The following is a 24645-nucleotide window of genomic DNA, read 5'->3' on the forward strand; positions in this document are numbered from 1 at the left end:
TCACAACCTAGAGTTGGTACTCGACCAGTGTACAGTCACAACCTAGAGTCCGTACTCGATCAGTGTACAGTCACAACCTAGAGTCAGTACTGCACCAGTGTACAGTCACAACCTAGAGTTGGTACTCGACCAGTGTACAGTCACAACCTAGAGTCGGTACTTGACCAGTGTACAGTCACAACCTAGAGTCGGTACTCGATCAGTGTACAGTCACAACCTAGAGTTGGTACTCCACCAGTGGACAGTCAAAACCTAGAGTTGGTACTCGATCAGTGTACAGTCACAACCTAGAGTTGGTACTCAACCAGTGTACAGTCACAACCTAGAGTCGGTTCTCGACCAGTGTACAGTCACAACCTAAAGTCGGTACTTGATCAGTGAACAGTCACAACCTAGAGTCGGTACTCGATCAGTGTACAGTCAAAACCTAGAGTCGGTACTTGACCAGTGTACAGTCACAACCTAGAGTTGGTACTCGACCAGTGTACCATCAAAACCTAGAGTCGGTACTCGACCAGTGTACAGTCACAACCTAGAGTCCGTACTTGATCAGTGTACAGTCACAACCTAGAGTCCGTACTGCACCAGTGTACAGTCACAACCTAGAGTTGGTACTCAGCCAGTGTACAGTCACAACCTAGAGTCGGTACTTGACCAGTGTACAGTCAAAACCTAGAGTCGGTACTCGATCAGTATACAGTCACAACCTAGAGTTGGTACTCCACCAGTGTACAGTCACAATCTAGAGTTGGTACTCGATCAGTGTACAGTCACAACCTAGAGTTGGTACTCAACCAGTGTACAGTCACAACCTAGAGTCAGTACTCGATCAGTGTACAGTCACAACCTTATTAGAAACCTATTAGAAATTAAGTTATATTGGGTTAGTTGGCAAGTTGTTAGGTAGTGTATAGTGGAAATTAATGTAAATAAAGTTATGTGCTGTATCTTCAATTTGATGTTATGAACATTTTTATAAGCTGTTGTTTCCCTGTTTTCATGAACTGTGTTAACAAACCCTTTGAAAAGCATTGCCATTTAATTTACCAGTAGAGGGCGCTACATAAATAACCCGTTTTTCTATCTAACAGATGCCGTGCCGAAGCCTACTGAGTTGAACGTGAGTGGCATCACCCCTAATTCTGCCACAATCTCCTGGTTGCCAGGCAACAGTAACTACCAACATACTCTTTCTATAAATGGTGGTGATGTGCTCGTGGTGAAGGCCGGTGTTGCTACATACACTGTCACAGGTAAAGTATGGTGTTACTTATCAACACATTTTAAATCATCTTTTAGTCATCATATGTGTCGGCCTTGTGTCGCCTGTCATGCATAAACTTTTCACATTTTGAACTTCTTTAGTTCTACCAGTACAATTTGGCTGAAACTTGCCTGCAATGATCCTGGGTATGTTCCTAACAAATTATTCGGCTACAGCTGCCATCTTGAAAAACACATTTTGAACTTCTTCCTAAGTTCTACTGGTGTGATTTGGCCGAAATGATCCTGACACGGCCCTGAAAAAGTGTTGTTATTTTTTGGGTCAATTGGAAATCCTGGCCCCACAACCACCTTCTTGATATCACATTTTGAACTATGACTCAAGTTGTACTGGTGCGGTTTGGCTGAACCTTGCCTGAAATGATTCTGATGTGGTCCTGGCCAAGTGTTGTTACATTTCAGGTTGATCCCAAATGCAAGGTGGCCAGAATAACACCATATATCTAATTAATTAGTCCCCTGCTGGTGAAATCGGAATAGTGTTTGTTTGTTATAGATTGTTTCACAAGTTTCCTTGAGAACACATCAATGGAATTTGTTCAAACTTCATAAAGTGATAGCATATGAGACAAAAGAGCTTGGGATTGAATTTGGGGTCAAAAGATCAACTAGATTGTTACACAAATTTTAGTTTCCGGACAATAACTTTAGAACACATCAACAGAATTTGTTCTGACTTTATACAATGATATCATAACTAAGCAATAATAACTGTCATAGATAGGAGAATCTAATTGACGGCAAGAGTTGTGTGTTGCTTGTAACACTTACTGTAAGCTTGATTCCTATACAAGGTAGTGAGATGACCGTTAGGTCCCTTGGCCCTCTTGTTATGTATGTATCATAAACATTGTATTTTCAACAATTCTTATTCACATAACAAGAAATTAACTATTTATCAATAAAAAATTACTTTAATCACAGAAGTAATTCATGTCACAGAAAATTGACCAATCGCCAGACACAATGTAGTCACACTGTTGTTTGCAAATATGTGTACCTATTCAATGTGGTACGTAGCAAATACAATAGCTAGCATACAAAATACAAAACGCAAAGTCACATGGGCTATACTGTTTTAGTTGACATTCATATTGTTTATGAATGCCAACTGAAAGACGTTAAATGCTTTGAATTACATTAGGTGACAATTTTATGATGAAATCTCAAAGGATTTTGCATATAAAATGAATTAATCATTTGTTATCGTCATAGGTGGAACAGCCATTTGAACAGCCATTTTCCATGATTGCTGTCACGACAATTGTGACGACTCACAATGATAATGACATCGTAATAAGCACTTGAAGTTCATAGACTATATGAATGCAAACTGGGCTTGGTAACTAGATAACAAAGTATCTTGCCTCCATTGTAAATTCCTTACTGAGGTCATTGCTGTTACAGGTTTAGTGTCAGACACGGATCACAATGTCATCGTCTCAGCCGTATGTCAGACAGAAGAGAACAAGGGAGATGATCTATCTGCCAGTATAGACTTCAGAACACCCGCTGGAGGTAAGAATTTATTGTCACTGACGGGATATGCATACAGACACTACTCTTGTCACTGCGATTATTTATTGAAACCAAATGGAATTTAAATATTTTTGTGTTTATTTTTGAACAATTGTCCTGCACTATTTACATTATTTGTGCTTATTGATCAGATTATTGTCTTTGTGTTGATAGGACTGCCAGAACCCCCTATCAATATCCAAGTTGAGGTTGGCCCTCAGGAGGGAACTCTCCTATTGACATGGTTACCAGTGACCATCGATCCTTCAGGAATATCAAATGGTTCATTTGTAAAAGGCTACGTCGTGTATGCTGATGGACGACGGACAAAGGAAGCCTTAGGTCCAACAAGTAAGCAATGGAAGAATTCACAATCAAAAAGTTTATATTAGACTTTAATTTGTAATCTTGATTTTAGAGGATGTGTTCAGTTAAATATATTGCAATCGTTATTACATTTACATTATATTTACAGAGTGAAATAAACAATAAACCTCTATGATTCAAACTCCAATTAATCAAATTTGTCACTGCATCAAATTTTTCGCTCTGTCCCTAATGTTTTCGCTATATAACATTAGTAACAAACCCATATATGAATCAAGTTTTAAGAAACAAAGTTTTCAATGTATCAAACTTTTTTGTGGTCCCTTTATTAGAATCATACATAATTGACACTTGATGAATAAAATGAATAAAAATTTTATCTGTACATATCACAAGCAGCTGTTCGCTGATGCCCAACTGCATCCTGTCACCTCTGTCCCGCGACAACCCTTCGTCAGACAATAGGATTAACCCCATCCTAGCGTTAGTGACTCCACATCATATACTATAATGCCATTTTCCTGACAAGGTCAAAAAGGACTTGATGTGTATATGCCTATGTAAGGTCGAATTTGATCAAACCAGCGCTCCTACTACATGCTATAAACACTAGTAAACATAATGGCATGGCGATTTGGTGACAGAAATGTGTACTGAACCCTGTGGACTTGCAAAACTTAAATGTACTTTTTTTTGCATATTTTGCCAAAATTTACAAACATTTAACACACCAATCTACGAGTCAACAGTAATATCTAAGGTTAGAACGGATGCATATACACATTATATCAACTAAGATATGTTCAAGTACACATGAGAAGTGATATATAAGCATACAAAAAATCTCTAGTTTAAACGGGGTTTTAGAAACAAAACTGTTTATACAGTGGTATCACATAATGGGAGTTGTTATCGCACAAATACCAAACAAAACTATACAAGTTTCCACTCCAAGTTTCTGTAGTTTGCTGAGAAAAAAGGTAAAATGTCATATAAATAAAATCATAATTTATTCATGTAAACAGACAGTTGATCTAATCAAAATGCAAACAAATGCATATGGAAATTAACCGCAAAGTTAAATTACCTAATTCGCATCATGAAATATACAAAATGTAAATTTAATTTAAACTGATTTACTGCACATGAATAAGCTTTTCATTTCAACCTTAATTTAAACTAAAATATGATTAAGGCTAGCAAGCGACAGGATTGACATTGAAGACTGATAACATCACGAAGTAGGGAACACTTGTCAAGGCAGTCCACATTTTGTATTTACGCAAATAGACAACTTCCGGTACGATAGAAACATAATTTTAATGCATTTTCTTAATTACCTGCAGGCCTATGCCAGTAAAATTATCAATTGAACTGGCAGTCATGTAGGTATAGGTGTTGCTTTTAGGGTTAATCTGTTTATGATACCAAAGGGCTTAACACTACACCTGTATAAACATGGACAGTTGTCTACATTCGGTCGCTGCAGTTGTTTTGTGACACATATAACAAAATCGAGGGCCGAGCACCTGTTCGACAAATAGATGGTTTCTACTAGGTATTTGACGGGAAGAGGATATATCTCTGTTCGGGGTATTCTACAAGTTTAAGCTATCTGGGGTTTTGTTACATAGGTTATGTAGGGGCACGGTCAGTAAGAGGTGATCAGTTCGATGAATTGGGAATATTCGATTAATGCGAGTTAAATATTGTATATTATTGAGATTTTTTCCATGTTACAGATGACCACATCATACTTAGTGCTGATGATTTCCTTGGGTTTATCCCTAAACAACTGTTAGTAAGGACAGTCACCAGAGACGGCCAAGAATCCGCCGAATCACAGTTAATCCGTCTCCCTCAGACTCTGATCAGGGAAATCACTGCGGGAGCTGCAAAGTCTATCGCTACCGAGGCTTTGATCAAAGTCACTGATAGTCAGGTATTGTCACCAATATCTTCATGTCATTGTATTCATATCAAAGGAAATATTTGATACACCATATGTTCTTATGAGCTGACAATTTCCTGTTGTTGATAATGTATAAACCATATCAGATACAAATTATGTCTGTATAAAACTTATGTGTAATATGTACTTATATAAGTATTATCTTAGTCTAATTGACATACAGCTAGGTCAGAGGTCAGCAATTAAGTAACTTAAGCTAGCTGATTCAACTTCCTGTTAAAAGGGAAATAATACACTTTTTTAAACGAAAATAATTGCCCAGTTCCTTTTATGTCACTAAAAGTGACCTCGTAACATACTAATTACCTCAAGGTCAGACCATTATAAGGGGGTATACATGGGTTAATGTTAGCACGTTATAAGGGGGTATTCAAGGGTCAAGGTCAGACCATTATAAGGGGGTATACATGGGTTAAGTTGTACAAAGGGGGTATTATAAGGGGGTATACAAGGGTTAAGGTCAGACCATTATAAGGGGATATACAAGGGTAAAGGTCAGACCATTATAAGGGGATATACAAGGGTTAAGGTCAGACCATTATAAGGGGATATACAAGGGTTAAGGTCAGACCATTATAAGGGGATATACAAGGGTTAAGGTCAGACCATTATAAGGGGATATACAAGGGTTAAGGTCAGACCATTATAAGGGGGTATACAAGGGTTAAGGTCAGACCATTATAAGGGGGTATACAAGGGTTAAGGTCAGACCATTATAAGGGGATATACAAAGGTTAAGGTCAGACCATTATAAGGGGATATACAAGGGTTAAGGTCAGACCATTATAAGGGGGTATACAAGGGTTAAGGTCAGACCATTATAAGGGGGTATACAAGGGTTAAGGTCAGACCATTATAAGGGGGATATACAAGGGTTAAGGTCAGACCATTATAAGGGGATATACAAGGGTTAAGGTCAGACCATTATAAGGGGGTATACAAGGGTTAAGGTCAGACCATTATAAGGGGGTATACAAGGGTTAAGGTCAGACCATTATAAGGGGGTATACAAGGGTTAAGGTCAGACCATTATAAGGGGGTATACAAGGGTTAAGGTCAGACCATTATAAGGGGGTATACAAGGGTTAAGGTCAGACCATTATAAGGGGGTATACAAGGGTTAAGGTCAGACCATTATAAGGGGTATACAAGGTTAAGGTCAGACCATTATAAGGGGATATACAAGGGTTAAGGTCAGACCATTATAAGGGGTATACAAGGGTTAAGGTCAGACCATTATAAGGGGATATACAAGGGTTAAGGTCAGACCATTATAAGGGGGTATACAAGGGTTAAGGTCAGACCATTATAAGGGGTATACAAGGGTTAAGGTCAGACCATTATAAGGGGGTATACAAGGGTTAAGGTCAGACCATTATAAGGGGGTATACAAGGGTTAAGGTCAGACCATTATAGGGGGATATACAAGGGTTAAGGTTCAGACCATTATAAGGGGATATACAAGGGTTAAGGTCAGACCATTATAGAGGGATATACAAGGGTTAAGGTCAGACCATTATAAGGGGATATACAAGGGTTAAGGTCAGACCATTATAAGGGGATATACAAGGGTTAAGGTCAGACCATTATAAGGGGGTATACAAGGGTTAAGGTCAGACCATTATAAGGGGGATATACAAGGGTTAAGGTCAGACCATTATAAGGGGGTATACAAGGGTTAAGGTCAGACCATTATAAGGGGTATACAAGGGTTAAGGTCAGACCATTATAAGGGGATATACAAGGGTTAAGGTCAGACCATTATAAGGGGGTATACACAGGGTTAAGGTCAGACCATTATAAGGGGGTATACAAGGGTTAAGGTCAGACCATTATAAGGGGGTATACAAGGGTTAAGGTCAGACCATTATATAAGGGGTGATACAAGGGTTCAAGGTCAGACCATTATAAGGGGGTATACAAGGGTTAAGGTCAGACCATTATAAGGGGGTATACAAGGGTTAAGGTCAGACCATTATAAGGGGATATACAAGGGTTAAGGTCAGACCATTATAAGGGGGTATACAAGGGTTAAGGTCAGACCATTATAAGGGGTATACAAGGGTTAAGGTCAGACCATTATAAGGGGGATACAAGGGTTAAGGTCAGACCATTATAAGGGGATATACAAGGGTTAAGGTCAGACCATTATAAGGGGGTATACAAGGGTTAAGGTCAGACCATTATAAGGGGATATACAAGGGTTAAGGTCAGACCATTATAAGGGGATATACAAGGGTTAAGGTCAGACCATTATAAGGGGATATACAAGGGTTAAGGTCAGACCATTATAAGGGGATATACAAGGGTTAAGGTCAGACCATTATAAGGGGGTATACAAGGGTTAAGGTCAGACCATTATAAAGGGATATACAAGGGTTAAGGTCAGATCATTATAAGGGGGTATACAAGGGTTAAAGTCAGACCATTATAAGGGGGTATACAAGGGTTAAAGTCAGACCATTATAGGGGGATATACAAGGGTTAAGGTCAGACCATTATAAGGGGGTATACAAGGGTTAAGGTCAGACCATTATAAGGGGGTATACAAGGGTTAAGGTCAGACCATTATAAGGGGGTATACAAGGGTTAAGGTCAGACCATTATAAGGGGGTATACAAGGGTTAAGGTCAGACCATTATAAGGGGGATATACAAGGGTTAAGGTCAGACCATTATAAGGGGGTATACAAGGGTTAAGGTCAGACCATTATAAGGGGATATACAAGGGTTAAGGTCAGACCATTATAAGGGGATATACAAGGTTAAGGTCAGACCATTATAAGGGGTATACAAGGGTTAAGGTCAGACATTATAAGGGGGTATACAAGGGTTAAGGTCAGACCATTATAAGGGGTATACAAGGGTTAAGGTCAGACCATTATAAGGGATATACAAGGGTTAAGGTCAGACCATTATAAGGGGGTATACAAGGGTTAAGGTCAGACCATTATAAGGGGGTATACAAGGGTTAAGGTCAGACCATTTATACAGGGGGACCATTATATACAAGGGTTAAGGTCAGACCATTATAAGGGGATATACAAGGGTTAAGGTCAGATTATTATAAGGGGGTATACAAGGGTTAAGGTCAGACCATTATAAGGGGGTATACAAGGGTTAAGGTCAGACCATTATAAGGGGATATACAAGGGTTAAGGTCAGACCATTATAAGGGGGTATACAAGGGTTAAGGTCAGACCATTATAAGGGGATATACAAGGGTTAAGGTCAGACCATTATAAGGGGATATACAAGGGTTAAGGTCAGACCATTATAAGGGGATATACACTTACAGACTTAATAAGATCTTACCTTATGTGGCACGTAATACGAATGTTCGAAGGACCACATACGACACTTACAGACATCTGTAACCTTATGTGGCACGTAATACGAATGTTCGAAGGATCACATACGACACTTACAGACATCTGTAACCTTATGTTAATACGAATGTTCGAAGGACCACATACGACACTTACATCTGTAACTTATGTGGCACGTAATACGAATGTTCGAAGGACCACATACGACACTTACAGACATCTGTAACCTTATGTGGCACGTAATACGAATGTTCGAAGGACCACATACGACACTTACAGACATCTGTAACCTTATGTGGCACGTAATACGAATGTTCGAAGGACCACATACGACACTTACAGACATCTGTAACCTTATGTGGCACGTAATACGAATGTTCGAAGGACCACATACGACACTTACAGACATCTGTAACCTTATGTGGCACGTAATACGAATGTTCGAAGGACCACATACGACACTTACAGACATCTGTAACCTTATGTGGCACGTAATACGAATGTTCGAAGGACCACATACGACACTTACAGACATCTGTAACCTTATGTGGCACGTAATACGAATGTTCGAAGGACCACATACGACACTTACAGACATCTGTAACCTTATAGTGGCACGTAATACGAATGTTCGAAGGACCACATACGACACTTACAGACATCTGTAACCTTATGTGGCACGTACTACGAATGTTCGAAGGACGACACTTCAGACATCTGACCACATACGACACATACGACACTTAGACATCTGTAACCTTATGTGGCACGTAATACGAATGTTCGAAGGATCACATACGACACTTACAGACATCTGTAACCTTATGTGGCACGTACTACGAATGTTCGAAGAATCACATACGACACTTACACACATCTGTAACCTTATGTGGCACGTAATACGAATGTTCGAAGGACCACATACGACACTTACAGACATCTGTAACCTTATGTGGCACGTAATACGAATGTTCGAAGGACCACATACGACACTTACAGACATCTGTAACCTTATGTGGCACGTAATACGAATGTTCGAAGGATCACATACGACACTTACAGACATCTGTAACCTTATGTGGCACGTAATACGAATGTTCGAAGGACCACATACGACACTTACAGACATCTGTAACCTTATGTGGCACGTAATACGAATGTTCGAAGGACCACATACGACACTTACAGACATCTGTAACCTTATGTGGCACGTAATACGAATGTTCGAAGGACCACATACGACACTTAGACATCTGTAACCTTATGTGGCACGTAATACGAATGTTCGAAGGATCACATACGACACTTACAGACATCTGTAACCTTATGTGGCACGTACTACGAATGTTCGAAGAATCACATACGACACTTACACACATCTGTAACCTTATGTGGCACGTAATACGAATGTTCGAAGGACCACATACGACACTTACAGACATCTGTAACCTTATGTGGCACGTAATACGAATGTTCGAAGGACCACATACGACACTTACAGACATCTGTAACCTTATGTGGCACGTAATACGAATGTTCGAAGGATCACATACGACACTTACAGACATCTGTAACCTTATGTGGCACGTAATACGAATGTTCGAAGGACCACATACGACACTTACAGACATCTGTAACCTTATGTGGCACGTAATACGAATGTTCGAAGGACCACATACGACACTTACAGACATCTGTAACCTTATGTGGCACGTAATACGAATGTTCGAAGGATCACATACGACACTTACAGACATCTGTAACCTTATGTGGCACGTAATACGAATGTTCGAAGGACCACATACGACACTTACAGACATCTGTAACCTTATGTGGCACGTAATACGAATGTTCGAAGGACCACATACGACACTTACAGACATCTGTAACCTTATGTGGCACGTAATACGAATGTTCGAAGGACCACATACGACACTTACAGACATCTGTAACCTTATGTGGCACGTAATACGAATGTTCGAAGGACCACATACGACACTTACAGACATCTGTAACCTTATGTGGCACGTAATACGAATGTTCGAAGGACCACATACGACACTTACAGACATCTGTAACCTTATGTGGCACGTAATACGAATGTTCGAAGGACCACATACGACACTTACAGACATCTGTAACCTTATGTGGCACGTAATACGAATGTTCGAAGGACCACATACGACACTTACAGAAGTCTGTGTTGCTGTTGTTTAGGCTGATTTATACATGTTATATCTGTTTTATATATACATGTTTCGTATATGCTATAATCCCCTGCTTGCTTTTAGTTTTGTTTGTAATTTTATTGAGAAACAGTGTCTGTATTTACAAGGTGAGTCGACCCTGCATGATACCAGCAATGTGATGTATAACTGTATTATAATCTTTGGAAGAGTTTCAAAAATAAGCCAGACAAAATCACTAGAAATCAGGTATGCTCTACATGTACTCAACAACAACGAAACATTCTGGATTTGAACAAATATAAATCCATGCATTCGATCACCCAACAGAAATAAAACTTTAAAAACAAAAATTTTAACAGTTAGATAATATACAGTGTACACTTTCTGGTGTTGTCAGGGTCGTACCCTGCAGATTTTGTTGTGGAAATGTTTTTGTTTTTGTTTACCTAATATTTACTCTACAGACTCAGATGCTAAACTCCGCTCATGCGGATCGTCACCATGACAATTTTAACGATTCAAGCAGCAGTTCAGAACTTTCTGACATACTAGAGGTGGAAGAAGAAGATACAACCAGTCATGCCTCAGTTCACATTGGTCGAATTCCTTCCTTGGATGATCGGTTAAGGTCACCTGTCAAGGTCAGCTTGTCATTTGATCCTTAGGGTGATGGTTCAATGTATATAATATACCTATTATCTAACTTAACCTGGTATTTAATTATTTACCTGGTATGTAATTATTTACCTGGTATGTAATTATTTACTTGCACTTTAACAATGATAGAAATACAAAATTCCTTTCATATTACTTTGTTTTCATTCTTTCTACCTGTCCTACAGTCTGTACACTCTACCTGTACAATCTCACCTGTCCTGCAATGTGTACACTCTACCTGTACATTCTAAACTGAACTACAGTCTGTACACTCTACCTGTACATTTACACCTGTCCTACTGTCTGTAGACTCTACCTGTACATTCTCACCTGTCCTACAGTCTGTACACTCTACCTGTACATTCTCACCTGTCCTACAGTCTGTACACTCTACCTGTGCAATCTCACCTGTCCTACAGTCTGTACACTCTACCTGTACTAACTCACCTGTACTACAGTCTGTACACTCTACCTTTATAATCTCACCTGTCCTACAGTCTGTACACTCTACCTTTACATTCTCACCTGTCCTACAGTCTGTACACTCTACCTTTACATTCTCACCTGTCCTACAGTCTGTACACTCTACCTGTACATTTACACCTGTCCTACAGTCTGTACACTCTACCTGTACATTCTCACCTGTCCTACAGTCTGTACACTCTACCTGTACATTTACACCTGTCCTACAGTCTGTACACTCTACCTGTACAATCTCACCTGTACTACAGTCTGTACACTCTACCTGTACTTTCTCACCTGTACTACAGCCTGTACACTCTACCTGTACTTTCTCACCTGTACTACAGTCTGTACACTCTACCTGTACTTTCTCACCTGTACTACAGTCTGTACACTCTACCTGTACTTTCTCACCTGTACTACAGTCTGTACACTCTACCTGTACTTTCTCACCTGTCCTACAGTCTGTACACTCTACCTGTACATTCTCACTTGTACTACAGTCTGTACACTCTACCTGTACATTCTCACTTGTACTACAGTCTGTACACTCTACCTGTACTTTCTCACCTGTACTACAGTCTGTACACTCTACCTGTACTTTCTCACCTGTACTACAGTCTGTACACTCTACCTGTACTTTCTCACCTGTCCTACAGTCTGTACACTCTACCTGTACATTCTCACCTGTCCTACAGTCTGTACACTCTACCTGTACAATCTCACCTGTCCTACAGTCTGTACACTCTACCTGTACATTCTCACCTGTCCTACAGTCTGTACACTCTACCTGTACATTCTCACCTGTACTACAGTCTGTACACTCTACCTGTACCTGTACATTTACACCTGTACTACAGTCTGTACACTCTACCTGTACATTTACACCTGTACTACAGTCTGTACACTCTACCTGTACATTCTCACCTGTCCTACAGTCTGTACACTCTACCTGTACATTCTCACCTGTCCTACAGTCTGTACACTCTACCTGTACATTCTCACCTGTACTACAGTCTGTACACTCTACCTGTACTTTCTCACCTGTACTACAGTCTGTACACTCTACCTGTACATTCTCACATGTACTACAGTCTATACACTCTACCTGTACAATCTCACTTGTCCTACAGTCTGTACACTCTACCTGTACTTTCTCACCTGTACTACAGTCTGTACACTCTACCTGTACATTCTCACCTGTCCTACAGTCTGTACACTCTACCTGTACTTTCTCACCTGTACTACAGTCTATACACTCTACCTGTACTCTCACCTGTATTACAGTTTGTACATTTCACCTGAACATTCTCACCTGTACTAAACTGTACACTCTACCTGTACAATCTAACCTGTCCTACAGTCTGTACACTCTACCTGTACTTTCTCACCTGTACTACATTGTGTACACTCTACCTGTGCAATCTCACCTGTCCTTCAGTTTGAACATTCTAACTGTACAATCTCACCTGTACTACAGTCTGTACACTCTACCTGTACAATCTCATCTGTCCTACAGTCTGTACACTCTACCTGTACAATCTCACCTGTCTTACAGTCTGTACACTCTACCTGTACAATCTCACCTGTCCTACAGTCTGTACACTCTACCTGTACTTCTCACCTGTACTACAGTTTGTAACTCTACCTGTACATTCTCTGATGATTTATATAATTTAAATTTCATGTTGGACTTTTTGAAATGAATTTCTTACCTTTACTTGTACCATTAGATAGTAAGCTTAGTAAAAATGTCTTAATGATAATTGACCTTTGTTTAAGCATTACAGAAATCCACTAAGATAAGCATTAGATATGAGTTCCTTTTAAGTGTATATAATTAGTTTTTCTTTGTTTTCATACCAAATCTGGCTTTCTTATTGGCCAATATTTTTTTTGCATACCACTATGAAAAAGAAATCCGAGAATGGTGCGAAACCCCGATGTTATCGTGACATCACTACAGAGACATTGACGTTGCGTATTGATTTGGAAAAAAGAATCCCTTGAAAAACCACTATAATGTTACATTTACACATACTTCATTTCATCAAATGGAGTATAAAATTAATTATAAGTATTGATGTCACTATTTTTTAATTTTATCGGGTTATGAAAAAAAAATTTGTTTGCAAACTTTTGTGAGAATCTTCTACGCGGATTCACACAGTTTGCAAACAAATTTTTTTTCATACCCCGATAAAATTTAAAAAAATAGTGACATCAATGCTTAAAAAGATAGTCCAATTTAAGTTGGAAATAAATTGATGGTCATGGATCTCTGATACACTCTCCTTATAAATTGATATTTCTGTTTTAGAAATTATCTTTGTTTGCTGTCATCTTTGTCACAAACTATACATTTAGTGGAATGACTATATTTCTTAGCTGCATGAAGATCTATTTTCAGTGCCTATCAAGAAGCAATGTTGTCCTTCACTTTGTCTGTTGTGTTGTAAATTCACTGACTTAAAGCAGTCACAATTTGTCATTTTAGATTTGTCCTCTTTATCGCTTTCTGTATTAATTACAATGTAGCTCAAAGACAATGACAATTTTAATTAGCTATGGTGTTAATTAGGATAGTCACTTGTTAGCTCACCTGGCTCAAAGGACAAAGGTGAGCTAGGTTATGCCCTACTGTGCTGTCCACCATCTGTTTTCCATAATCAGGCAACAATTCACCAAATCAACCTGACGTCTTGGAAATTACTCCTCAGAATTTGACTAAATATTTGGTTGGTAGCATCCTTATGGGGTGGGGATTCAAATTTTTGCAAATTATTGGTTGAGTGCATGGTTGAGCTGGCCTCATGGGGGTCTGTCATAATGATTGTATCATATGACTTTTTACAATGGTAATGGTTAACACTGTTATAAACTTGTTATCCCAGTATCCATAATAACCAAGTTAGTATACACAAAGCATAAGAATCATACCATATTCGACATAATTAGTGCCCTGGGCACTTAAATAATTGCAACATGAACCAAAATGCAAGTTGTGGACAAAAAATCAGCCATATTTCAAAATTTTTAATTACAGAGACGCTTTATTATGTCATGATTCATATGTAAAAGACTGGCAAGTTCATGTAATATGGGATACAATGCTGATGTTAGAGGCATCACATGTTATAAAACATTGCTAAATCCATGGGATGGAGGCATTTATGCAACCTCAACTCTTCTCTACAAAAGGGAAGGTGCGCTTATAGGGGGAGGGGCGCTAATTACAGCGAATAAGGATTTTGACACAGGATGTATATTATAATATATTGGAACCTACAGCTACTGGTACAGTGTAAATATTTGTAAACGTAACAAATAATTATGGTGTTAAATTATTCATATCGCCATACAATTTGGTCATGAAATTCATTGTTGTAAAATATGAATGTCTATAATTTGACATATCACATAACAGTTACCATGGAAACATAATGGCAGAGGATTTGGTTGCCATATAATGGCCTTGCATAGTGGGAGTATTAGTTAGCCATCTTGTTTTCAGTTCTAGTATTTGCAATTTTTAGGCTACTACCTTGAGATTGTGGGCTTTTTGTCCATGTTCCGTTCGCAATGATGCGGCCGTCAAAATATATCTGTTGTCCATCTGTTAACATTTCCCGCTATTTCTCAGAAAGTACTGAGGGAATCTTTCTCAAACTTCATGTATAGGTACCGGGCCTAGTTGTGCATATTGCATTTTAGGACCGATCGGTGACCAAGATGATCGACAGGACGCCATCTTGGATTTTGATTGTTGAAGTTTGTTATCGCTTTTTCTCAGAAAGTGCTAAAGAGATCTGTCTCCAATTTTATATGTAAGTTTCCCTAGAGCCGTATTTTGCGTCTGATCAAGCAACAAGATGGTCAATAAACAGCCATCTTTGATTTTGATAGTGAAGTTTATTACTATTTCTTAGAAATTACTGACAGGAATTGTCTCAAATTTCTTGTGTAGGCTAGCTTCCCTAGGGCGTTTGTTATGCATATTGCATTTTGGGACCAATCTGTCATCAAGATGGCCGATTGGACGCCATCTTGGATTTTGATAATTAAAATTTGATACTGCTATTTCTAAGAAAGTACTGAATGAATCTGTCTCATATTTCATATGTAGGTTCCCTTAGGGCACCAGTTGTGCATATTGTATTTTTGACTGATCGGTCAACAAGATGGCCAACAGACTGCCATCTTCTATTTTGATAGTTAAAGTTTGTTACCATTATATATCAGAAAGTCAGAAAGGGTCATTCTCAAATTTCATATGTATAGGCTCCACATATGTCCTAGTTTTGCATAATGGATTTTGGGACCGATCGGCCAACAAGATACATGGCAGCCTAACCGATCAGATTTTGAAGTTTGAAAAGCAGAGAAAAGATCCCTCTTTCCAATTGTCAGACATAGATCATTCTTTGTGGTGCCAAGTACCACTCAGGAACTTTGTAACGTTACGGTATTAGGTTAATATACGGTTGTCTGATAACAGCTGTTTTTAAGATTATAACTATTCTATCACCAGGTTACAGACATTACTACAACATCGCCATCTGGTGGACATAAATCTCTGACAAAGAAACAGGAGGAGACAACTGATGTAATACCTCCTGTACAAAGAATAGTTCCTGCTATAGGTAATGTGTATAGAGTAACATGTCCAGTCATATTCTTAGACTGTGAAATTCTGTGTAAAAGTAACTTGTTGAACACATCTATTCCATCCCTAATAAGTGACCATCACAAATAGTCAGTTTATTATACCCTGAAAGCCTATAAGACTCTTTCATATGTGGATATGAAGGATAGGGATATTCTACCCGAGGGTCACAAAATGTAGTAAAACCCGAGGCTTGCCGAGGGTTTTGCAACATTTTGTGATCCCGAGGGTAGAATATCCCTATCCTTCATATCCACTTTTGAAAGAGTATTTTTCTTTCATACCTCGACGTTTTATTGAAATTTTACAACTATAATATCCAGCCATTTTGAAATAAATTCGAAGAAATCCACGACTGGAAATCAATTTTCCATATATCAAATTTTATGTGATATTTCCAACACAAATTTCATCGTGTGCATATTTTATAGTAAAACCAGTCATATTTGTGAAAAAAAACGTTTAAATTTTACCGAGGAAATAGAGATTTTGTTGACGCCGTGACGTCACGAGGCTTTATTGCATGGGTAGACATGCAATACAGCCGCAGGCGACATGAGTGTATTGCCCTGGACCAGCCAGTATTACACCTGTAGGTATGAAAGAAAAATATATCTATTCCAACCTTACTCTTGATTGAAGGTCAGGATATTAAGTATGTGATATTAAACAGGCATATGAACTTAACCATTCTAACTATAAATTCTTGAGTCTGGGGTTGAGGAACTATAACATTATTCTATTATGGCCCTTTCCACAGGGAACTGTTCTCCTATATTGTTGTCTGGTGAGGTAGAGTACTAGGCCTTAATTGCCAGACAACACTATAGGAGAACTGTTCCCGAGGGAAAGGGCCATAATAGAATTAGTACATCACATGACATTCATTATGATGTCATATATTTGGTCGCGTGCTCATTCCCTGGGACTATACTTTAGTATAGTTCCCGTAGTCAGGTATAGTCTCCCGTAGTCAAGAAGGACAGGGAACTGCCACAAAATAGACCATGGCTGTTATCCAATCGCATTCCTAGTAATTATCATGTGATGTACTAACATCTAACAAAAGTAACAGACTTTATATATATATATATATATATATAATTTTGTCGTCATTGCAGAGATAACCAGGGACAGTAGTAGTGACAGAGGAAATTCATTATCCGAGGATGAAGCTACATCCCCGACCAAATTCAGTAGGAACAGTGCTGTACAAAGGGATTCCCCAGTTTCTCGTTCTCTTCCATCTCCGAATTCTACAAATAGAAATCGAGTTTCTGGACCGACAGAAGATTCAGACAGACAGGAGAAGGGTAAAGTGAAACAGCAGGTAGCATTGTTTAATAAACTCCAGAATGACCCTACAGAAGAAAGTGGTGGAGGAGTGAAAAATGACTTACCAAATGATTCCATAAATAATCGGACTAGTCCACAGGATGTGTTGAACAGCCCAGTGGCCCTTGTTAATGGCAAACCTTTCACTGATCAAGACTCCAATGCTAATGACCTAATGCCTTCAGGGCGTCGGCATCCTGAGGTTCCGCCTCTGGATTTAAATGTGGATGAGAGTGTTGAGGTGGACTCTATCAGTGGTGAGATTAATCCACCTGTGGATGATACACGGATTCGCTTGTTTGTGGCATTGTTTGATTATGATCCCATCAGTATGTCTCCGAACGTGGATTGTATAGACGAGGAGCTTCCGTTTAAGGAAGGACAAATTATAAAGGTATTCTACTATAAAACAGGGATTACCTCCCCTTGTATCATTCTTTGCATGTTGATTGGCTAGCTGCATGACCTTTACCAACGTGTTAAACACTGTTGTATTTATCAGACTGTTCAACTGATTCATCAACATTTTGGAAAAAAGAAAAGAAACTTAATAAGTTAAAGGAAATAGATTGAAGCATTTAATTGTTTCTCAAAATTTCAGTTGAAAATGTTATTGGAAAACCTATTTTTAATGTAATTTTTAAGCTTTGAAAATGACAGGTTTGAATTTAATTTGAACTTAAACCTTTTCATTTTATTTTTCAGCTGAGAGTTGTAATTTGTCTTTTTTCAAAAAATCATATTCAAATCATTTATCTTTGATAATAATGTTATTTCAATCAATTATCATTGACAATTAATGCTATTTAAATCATAAATCATAAACATGGAGAATTACTGTCAATGTCTAATTACTGTCAATGTCTAATTACTGTCCATGCCTAATTACTCTGCCTAATTATGCCTAATTACTCTCCATGCCTAATTACTCTCCATGCCTAATTACTCTCCATGCTTATAGTCTAACAGTGTAATAGCTGAACTTGTATCATAATTGCTTAAGGAAACAAGCTGCTATTTTAATATTCCTGTTTATATAACAATATATAGATAGGAATTATTCATATATATATATATATGTGTGTATTTGTAGTTTGATCCTGGTCAGGTAGTATATGGTAGATATACCTTAGTGATAGATTTTTTTAGGTCAGGATGACCTATTGTCATCATGTTTCGTCCATTGTCGTGCACCATGCATTGTACGTAAGACTCATACAAAATCCTACTCCTCCTTAACCCTTGAGTGGATTACAACCATATTTGATGTAAAACATCATTAGGGGAAGGCAATCATATCTTATATAAATGACCCATGTCTGATGATCCCTGGGACAGGGGCCGGGCCTTGAGTCACATGTCCTTGGTCCATGTCCTTGACTCTAATTGTAATGTCCTTGTTCCATGACATTGACTCACATTGTAATGTCCTTGTTCCATGACCTTGAGTCTAATTGAAATGGCCTTGGTTCATGACCTTGATTCACATTGTAATGTACTTGGTCCATGACCTTGATTCACATCGTAATGACCTTGGTCCATGACCTTGACTCACATTGTAATGTCCTTGGTCCATGACCTTTAGTCTAATTGAAATGGCCTTGGTTCATGACCTTTGATTCACATTGTAATGTCCTTGGTCCATGACCTTGACTCACATTATAATGACCTTTGTCCATGACCTTGACTCACATTGTAATGACCTTGGTCCATGACCTTTAGTCACATTGTAATGACGTAGGTCCATGACCTTGACTCACATTGTAATGACCTTGGTCCATGACCTTGACTCACATTGTAATGACCTTAGATCATAACCTTGAGTCACATTGTAATGTCCTTGGTCCATAACCTTGATCCATGACCTTGACTCACATTGTAATGTCTTTGGTACATAACCTTGGTCCATGACCTTGACTCGCATTGTAATGACCTTGATCCATGACCTTGACTCACATTGTAATGACCTTGACTCACATGTCCTTTGCTATCAGTGTATTATCATCAGCCTGATATGGACTCCTGTGATGAACAGTAACATTCTACTTTATGGACGACAAAAAAAGATTTCAGAAAATTAAATAGTCCAAAATTTGTCTCTGTGGCAGGGGAATGATACAATATAAATAACATGTATAAAACCTGAGAGATTTTCTCAATAATTTCTCTAATCTTGTATTTGCCAGATATATGGTGACAAAGACCAGGATGGGTTTTATCGTGGAGAATGTAACAATAGAGTGGGCTTTGTACCCTGTAACATGGTGTCTGAGATCCAAGTCGATGATGCTGATCTGGCAGAACAGCTTCTAAAGGAGAGCCAGGAAGCCTTCAGCATGCACACTCAACTATCTGGTATGTATTCTCCCATTTATCTGGTATGTATCCTCCCATCTATCTGGTATGTATCCTCCCATCTATCTGGTGTGTATCTCCCCATTTATCTGGTATGTATCCTCCCATCTATCTGGTATGTATCCTCCCATCTATCTGGTATGTATCTCCCCATTTATCTGGTATGTATCTCCCCATTTATCTGGTATGTATCCTCCCATCTATCTGGTATGTATCCTCCCATCTATCTGGTATGTATCCTCCCATCTATCTGGTATGTATCCCCCATCTATCTGGTATGTATCCCCCATCTATCTGGTATGTATCTCCCCATCTATCTGGTATGTATCTGGTATGTATCCTCCCATCTATCTGGTATGTATCCTCCCATCTATCTGGTATGTATCCTCCCATCTATCTGGTGTGTATCCTCCCATCTATCTGGTATGTATCCCCCATCTATCTGGTATGTATCCCCCATCTATCTGGTATGTATCTCCCCATCTATCTGGTATGTATCTCCCCATCTATCTGGTATGTATCCCCCATCTATCTGGTATGTATCCTCCCATCTATCTGGTATGTATCTCCCATCTATCTGGTATGTATCCTCCCATCTATCTGGTGTGTATCTCCCCATCTATCTGGTATGTATCTCCCCATCTATCTGGTATGTATCTCCCCATCTATCTGGTATGTATCTCCCCATCTATCTGGTATGTATCTCCCCATCTATCTGGTATGTATCCTCCCATCTATCTGGTATGTATCTCCCCATCTATCTGGTATGTATCTCCCCATCTATCTGGTATGTATCTCCCCATCTATCTGGTATGTATCTCCCCATCTATCTGGTATGTATCTCCCCATCTATCTGGTATGTATCTCCCCATCTATCTGGTATGTATCTCCCCATCTATCTGGTATGTATCTCCCCATCTATCTGGTATGTATCCTCCCATCTATCTGGTATGTATCCTCCCATCTATCTGGTATGTATCCCCCATCTATCTGGTATGTATCCTCCCATCTATCTGGTATGTATCCTCCCATCTATCTGGTATGTATCCCCCATCTATCTGGTATGTATCTCCCCATCTATCTGGTATGTATCTCCCCATCTATCTGGTATGTATCCCCCATCTATCTGGTATGTATCCTCCCATCTATCTGGTATGTATCTCCCCATCTATCTGGTATGTATCTCCCCATCTATCTGGTATGTATCCTCCCATCTATCTGGTATGTATCTCCCCATCTATCTGGTATGTATCTCCCCATCTATCTGGTATGTATCTCCCCATCTATCTGGTATGTATCCTCCCATCTATCTGGTATGTATCTCCCCATCTATCTGGTATGTATCCTCCCATCTATCTGGTATGTATCCTCCCATCTATCTGGTATGTATCCTCCCATCTATCTGGTATGTATCTCCCCATCTATCTGGTATGTATCCTCCCATTATCTGGTATGTATCTCCCCATCTATCTGGTATGTATCCTCCCATCTATCTGGTATGTATCTCCCCATCTATCTGGTATGTATCCTCCCATCTATCTGGTATGTATCTCCCCATCTATCTGGTATGTATCTCCCCATCTATCTGGTATGTATCCTCCCATCTATCTGGTATGTATCTCCCCATCTATCTGGTATGTATCTCCCCATCTATCTGGTATATCCTCCCATCTATCTGGTATGCATCTCCTCATCTATCTGGTGTGTATCTCCCCATCTATCTGGTATGTATCTCCCATCTATCTGGTATGTATCTCCCCATCTATCTGGTATGTATCCCCCATCTATCTGGTATGTATCTCTCCATCTATCTGGTATGTATCCCCCATCTATCTGGTATGTATCCTCCCATCTATCTGGTATGTATCCCCCATCTATCTGGTATGTATCTCCCATCTATCTGGTATGTATCTCCCCATCTATCTGGTATGTATCTCCCCATCTATCTGGTATGTATCCTCCCATCTATCTGGTATGTATCTCCCCATCTATCTGGTATGTATCCTCCCATCTATCTGGTATGTATCTCCCCATATCTTATGTGTATCCTCTTGTTCTGATAGCAGACTTTATGAAAGGTTTAATGGTTTCGTTGTAGTGGGGCCTGACGCCCAGACTTTCGAGAAGTCTATAGAAAGTTTGGACACACTTGAACAGAATGGACTGGCGTTGTCACCCACGACCACGAGTAGACGTATGGTGGCCCTCTATGACTACGATCCACAGGAACTCTCCCCTAACGTTGATAGTGAGGTAGGAATCTTCCTTTGATGTATTTCTATGATCCTTTACTAAACACCTAGACAATAGCAAAGACAAATATTTCTATATGTTTTATATGGATATTTCTAATACAGTACGAAATGAATAGAATCTGAAATAATATATGCATATTTAACCACTAGGTGGAGCTGGCTTTTCGTATCGGTGATATTCTATATATATATGGAGATATGGACGATGACGGATTCTTCATGGCTGAACTGAATGGACATCGTGGACTTGTACCGTCCAACTTTCTTCAAGATGCACCTATCCAGGAGGATGAGCCCCAAGAGGCCACGAGCATCGTGTCCCCTGCCAGGTCAGGCGAAAGTCTCAACCACATATCACTGCAGTCTGGACAAGACAAAGTAGGTGACTGTGACTTAGGCTGCATGCATGTCCCCCAGAACCTTTGACATCATGGTGTAATGGATGGGTACTTTTGGTCAGTGTCAAATTTGGCTTTTGTAATTTCACAAATCAAAATGTGTGTTTCTTTTTTTTTGTTATTGACCTTTTTTTGCTTTTATTTGTTTGACTAAATCTAAAACGGTGAGGATCTTTTTTTGTGCATGAGATGGGAGAAGGAGTTTGATTTCTTCAGGAAGTAGTACACTTACTTGATGGTTATAGGGTAGAAGGGTCCACTGTATGATAGCCTAACATTAACTGGTTGTAAAGTTGATCTTATTTCATCCACCTACAGATAAAGCATATAAGACCAATGATGACTTTACTAGGTTGTTGTAAGTACGAATAAAATTTTCTCCCATACCTGACAGGGTTATCCTGCGGTTGCTAGGGAAAAGATAACTCTATTTTTTACCAGGGTAGGGAAAAGACAGCTTACACACGCTACACAATGATGTCATCAATACATGCGGAGATTATTGTCGGGGACATCATTAATTGTCAACACTATAAAAATAATTCCTAATCTGATCTACTTTTTAAAATTAGAAGAAAAATAATCTTACATGGGTCTGTCAACCCTTGGCAAGCCTCGGGTTGACATGCCAAAATCTTTCACTCGGGACAAGATATCCCTGTCCACTTGACAGACCCATGTAAGATTAATAGAATCTTTCACCCCCTTTGGAGCTAGACAGGAGAATCTCAACCCGAGGGGTAAGATTCTTCAGTTGACAAATGGCTTTGCCGAGTGTTTGACAGCTTAAGAATCTTATCCCGAGGGTTGAGATCTCCTGTCTCACCCCAAAGAAGGTGAATGATTCTTTTTCTCTTACCCTGTGCACCACTTTGTGTCTCTAATAAACGTGTCACGTATGCAAGCGAGGATGACACGACCTCAATGAGTAGCCGTCTTTGTGACGTCATTTCATTGTTGTCGTGACGTTATAATACTATTACCGCGACGTCATGATCCTGTTGTTGTGACGTCATACCATTGTTGAGCGCGTGCAAAGATCTTGTGTAGCTTGTCTTTACCCTAGGGTGAGATAGAAAAATCTCACACCGGTAAAACTGTGGATATCCCTGCCTGGGGTAAGAGAATATATAAATGTTGCATACACACTCAGTCTGATAGAAATGATCATCCATATGATATTTTCTCTTAAATTTCATGCATGTTGATTTATTCAATTTGAGATTTAAAGATGTAAAAAAAGGTTTCATAAAAAAGCTAAATTCAAGTCTTGAAAATGTTTGTTGTAAAAGGCGACACAAACACAGGAATTAATTAATACAAAAATAGTCCATAGTTAATTAGCTAGTCAGGTCTTGATGGAATTAAGACAAAAATAGTCCTTAGTTAATGAAATAGCGAGTCAGGTCTTGGTGAAATTAATACAAAAATAGTTCTTAGTTAATGAAAAAGCGAGTCAGGTCTTGGTGGAATTAATACAAAAATAGTCCTTAGTTAATGAAATAACGAGTCAGGTCTTGGTGGAATTAATACAAAAATAGTCTTTAGTTAAAGAAATAGCTAGTCAGATCTTGGTGGAATTAATACAAAAATAGCCCTTAGTTAAAGAAATAGCTTGTCAGATCTTGGTGGAATTAATACAAAAATAGCCCTTAAATAGTTAATGAAATAGCTAGTCAGGTCATGGTAGAATAAAAACAAAAATAGTCCTTAGTTATTGAAATAGCTAGTCAGATCTTGGTGGAATTAATACAAAAATAGCCCTTAGTTAATGAAAAAGCTAGTCAGGTCTTGGTGGAATTAATACAAAAAATAGTCCTTACTTAATGAAATAGCTAGTCAGATCTTGGTGGAATTAATAAAAAAAATAGCCCTTAGTTAATGAAATAGCGAGTCATG

At 38.9% G+C, this 24645-nt stretch overlaps 2 protein-coding genes across 2 annotated transcripts in view; both read left to right on the plus strand.

The window, feature by feature from the left end:
- LOC138331182 (RIMS-binding protein 2-like) overlaps positions 1-24645 on the plus strand; it is a 184840-nt gene that overhangs the window by 150562 nt on the left and 9633 nt on the right. The window contains exons 21-31 of the mRNA XM_069278661.1: positions 1092-1253; positions 2692-2802; positions 2977-3153; positions 4872-5071; positions 9660-10583; positions 10978-11259; positions 16269-16380; positions 17525-18132; positions 19925-20093; positions 22192-22346; positions 22499-22726. Of these exons, the coding sequence (XP_069134762.1) occupies positions 1092-1253; positions 2692-2802; positions 2977-3153; positions 4872-5071; positions 9660-10583; positions 10978-11259; positions 16269-16380; positions 17525-18132; positions 19925-20093; positions 22192-22346; positions 22499-22726 (3128 nt within the window). The remainder of the gene's footprint in view (positions 1-1091; positions 1254-2691; positions 2803-2976; positions 3154-4871; positions 5072-9659; positions 10584-10977; positions 11260-16268; positions 16381-17524; positions 18133-19924; positions 20094-22191; positions 22347-22498; positions 22727-24645) is intronic.
- Positions 11398-16262, plus strand: LOC138331006 (uncharacterized). The gene is made up of 2 exons (XM_069278466.1): positions 11398-11463; positions 12241-16262. Exons 1-2 carry the CDS (start codon positions 11398-11400, stop codon positions 13441-13443), a joined length of 1269 nt encoding a protein of 422 aa, XP_069134567.1. The 3' UTR covers positions 13444-16262.

The sequence above is a fragment of the Argopecten irradians genome, chromosome 9, assembly GCF_041381155.1.
Source record: "Argopecten irradians isolate NY chromosome 9, Ai_NY, whole genome shotgun sequence".
In the NCBI taxonomy this organism is placed as follows: domain Eukaryota; kingdom Metazoa; phylum Mollusca; class Bivalvia; order Pectinida; family Pectinidae; genus Argopecten; species Argopecten irradians.

What these genes read in the sequence shown, in the direction of transcription:
- LOC138331006 (XM_069278466.1), top strand. Translation starts at nt 11,398, where the DNA reads ATGATAGAAATACAAAATTCCTTTCATATTACTTTGTTTTCATTCTTT. An exon ending in TTCTACCTGTCCTACAGTCT is followed by an intron (nt 11,464 to 12,240) that starts GTACACTCTACC and finishes CTTGTACTACAG; the next exon opens with TCTGTACACTCTACCTGTAC.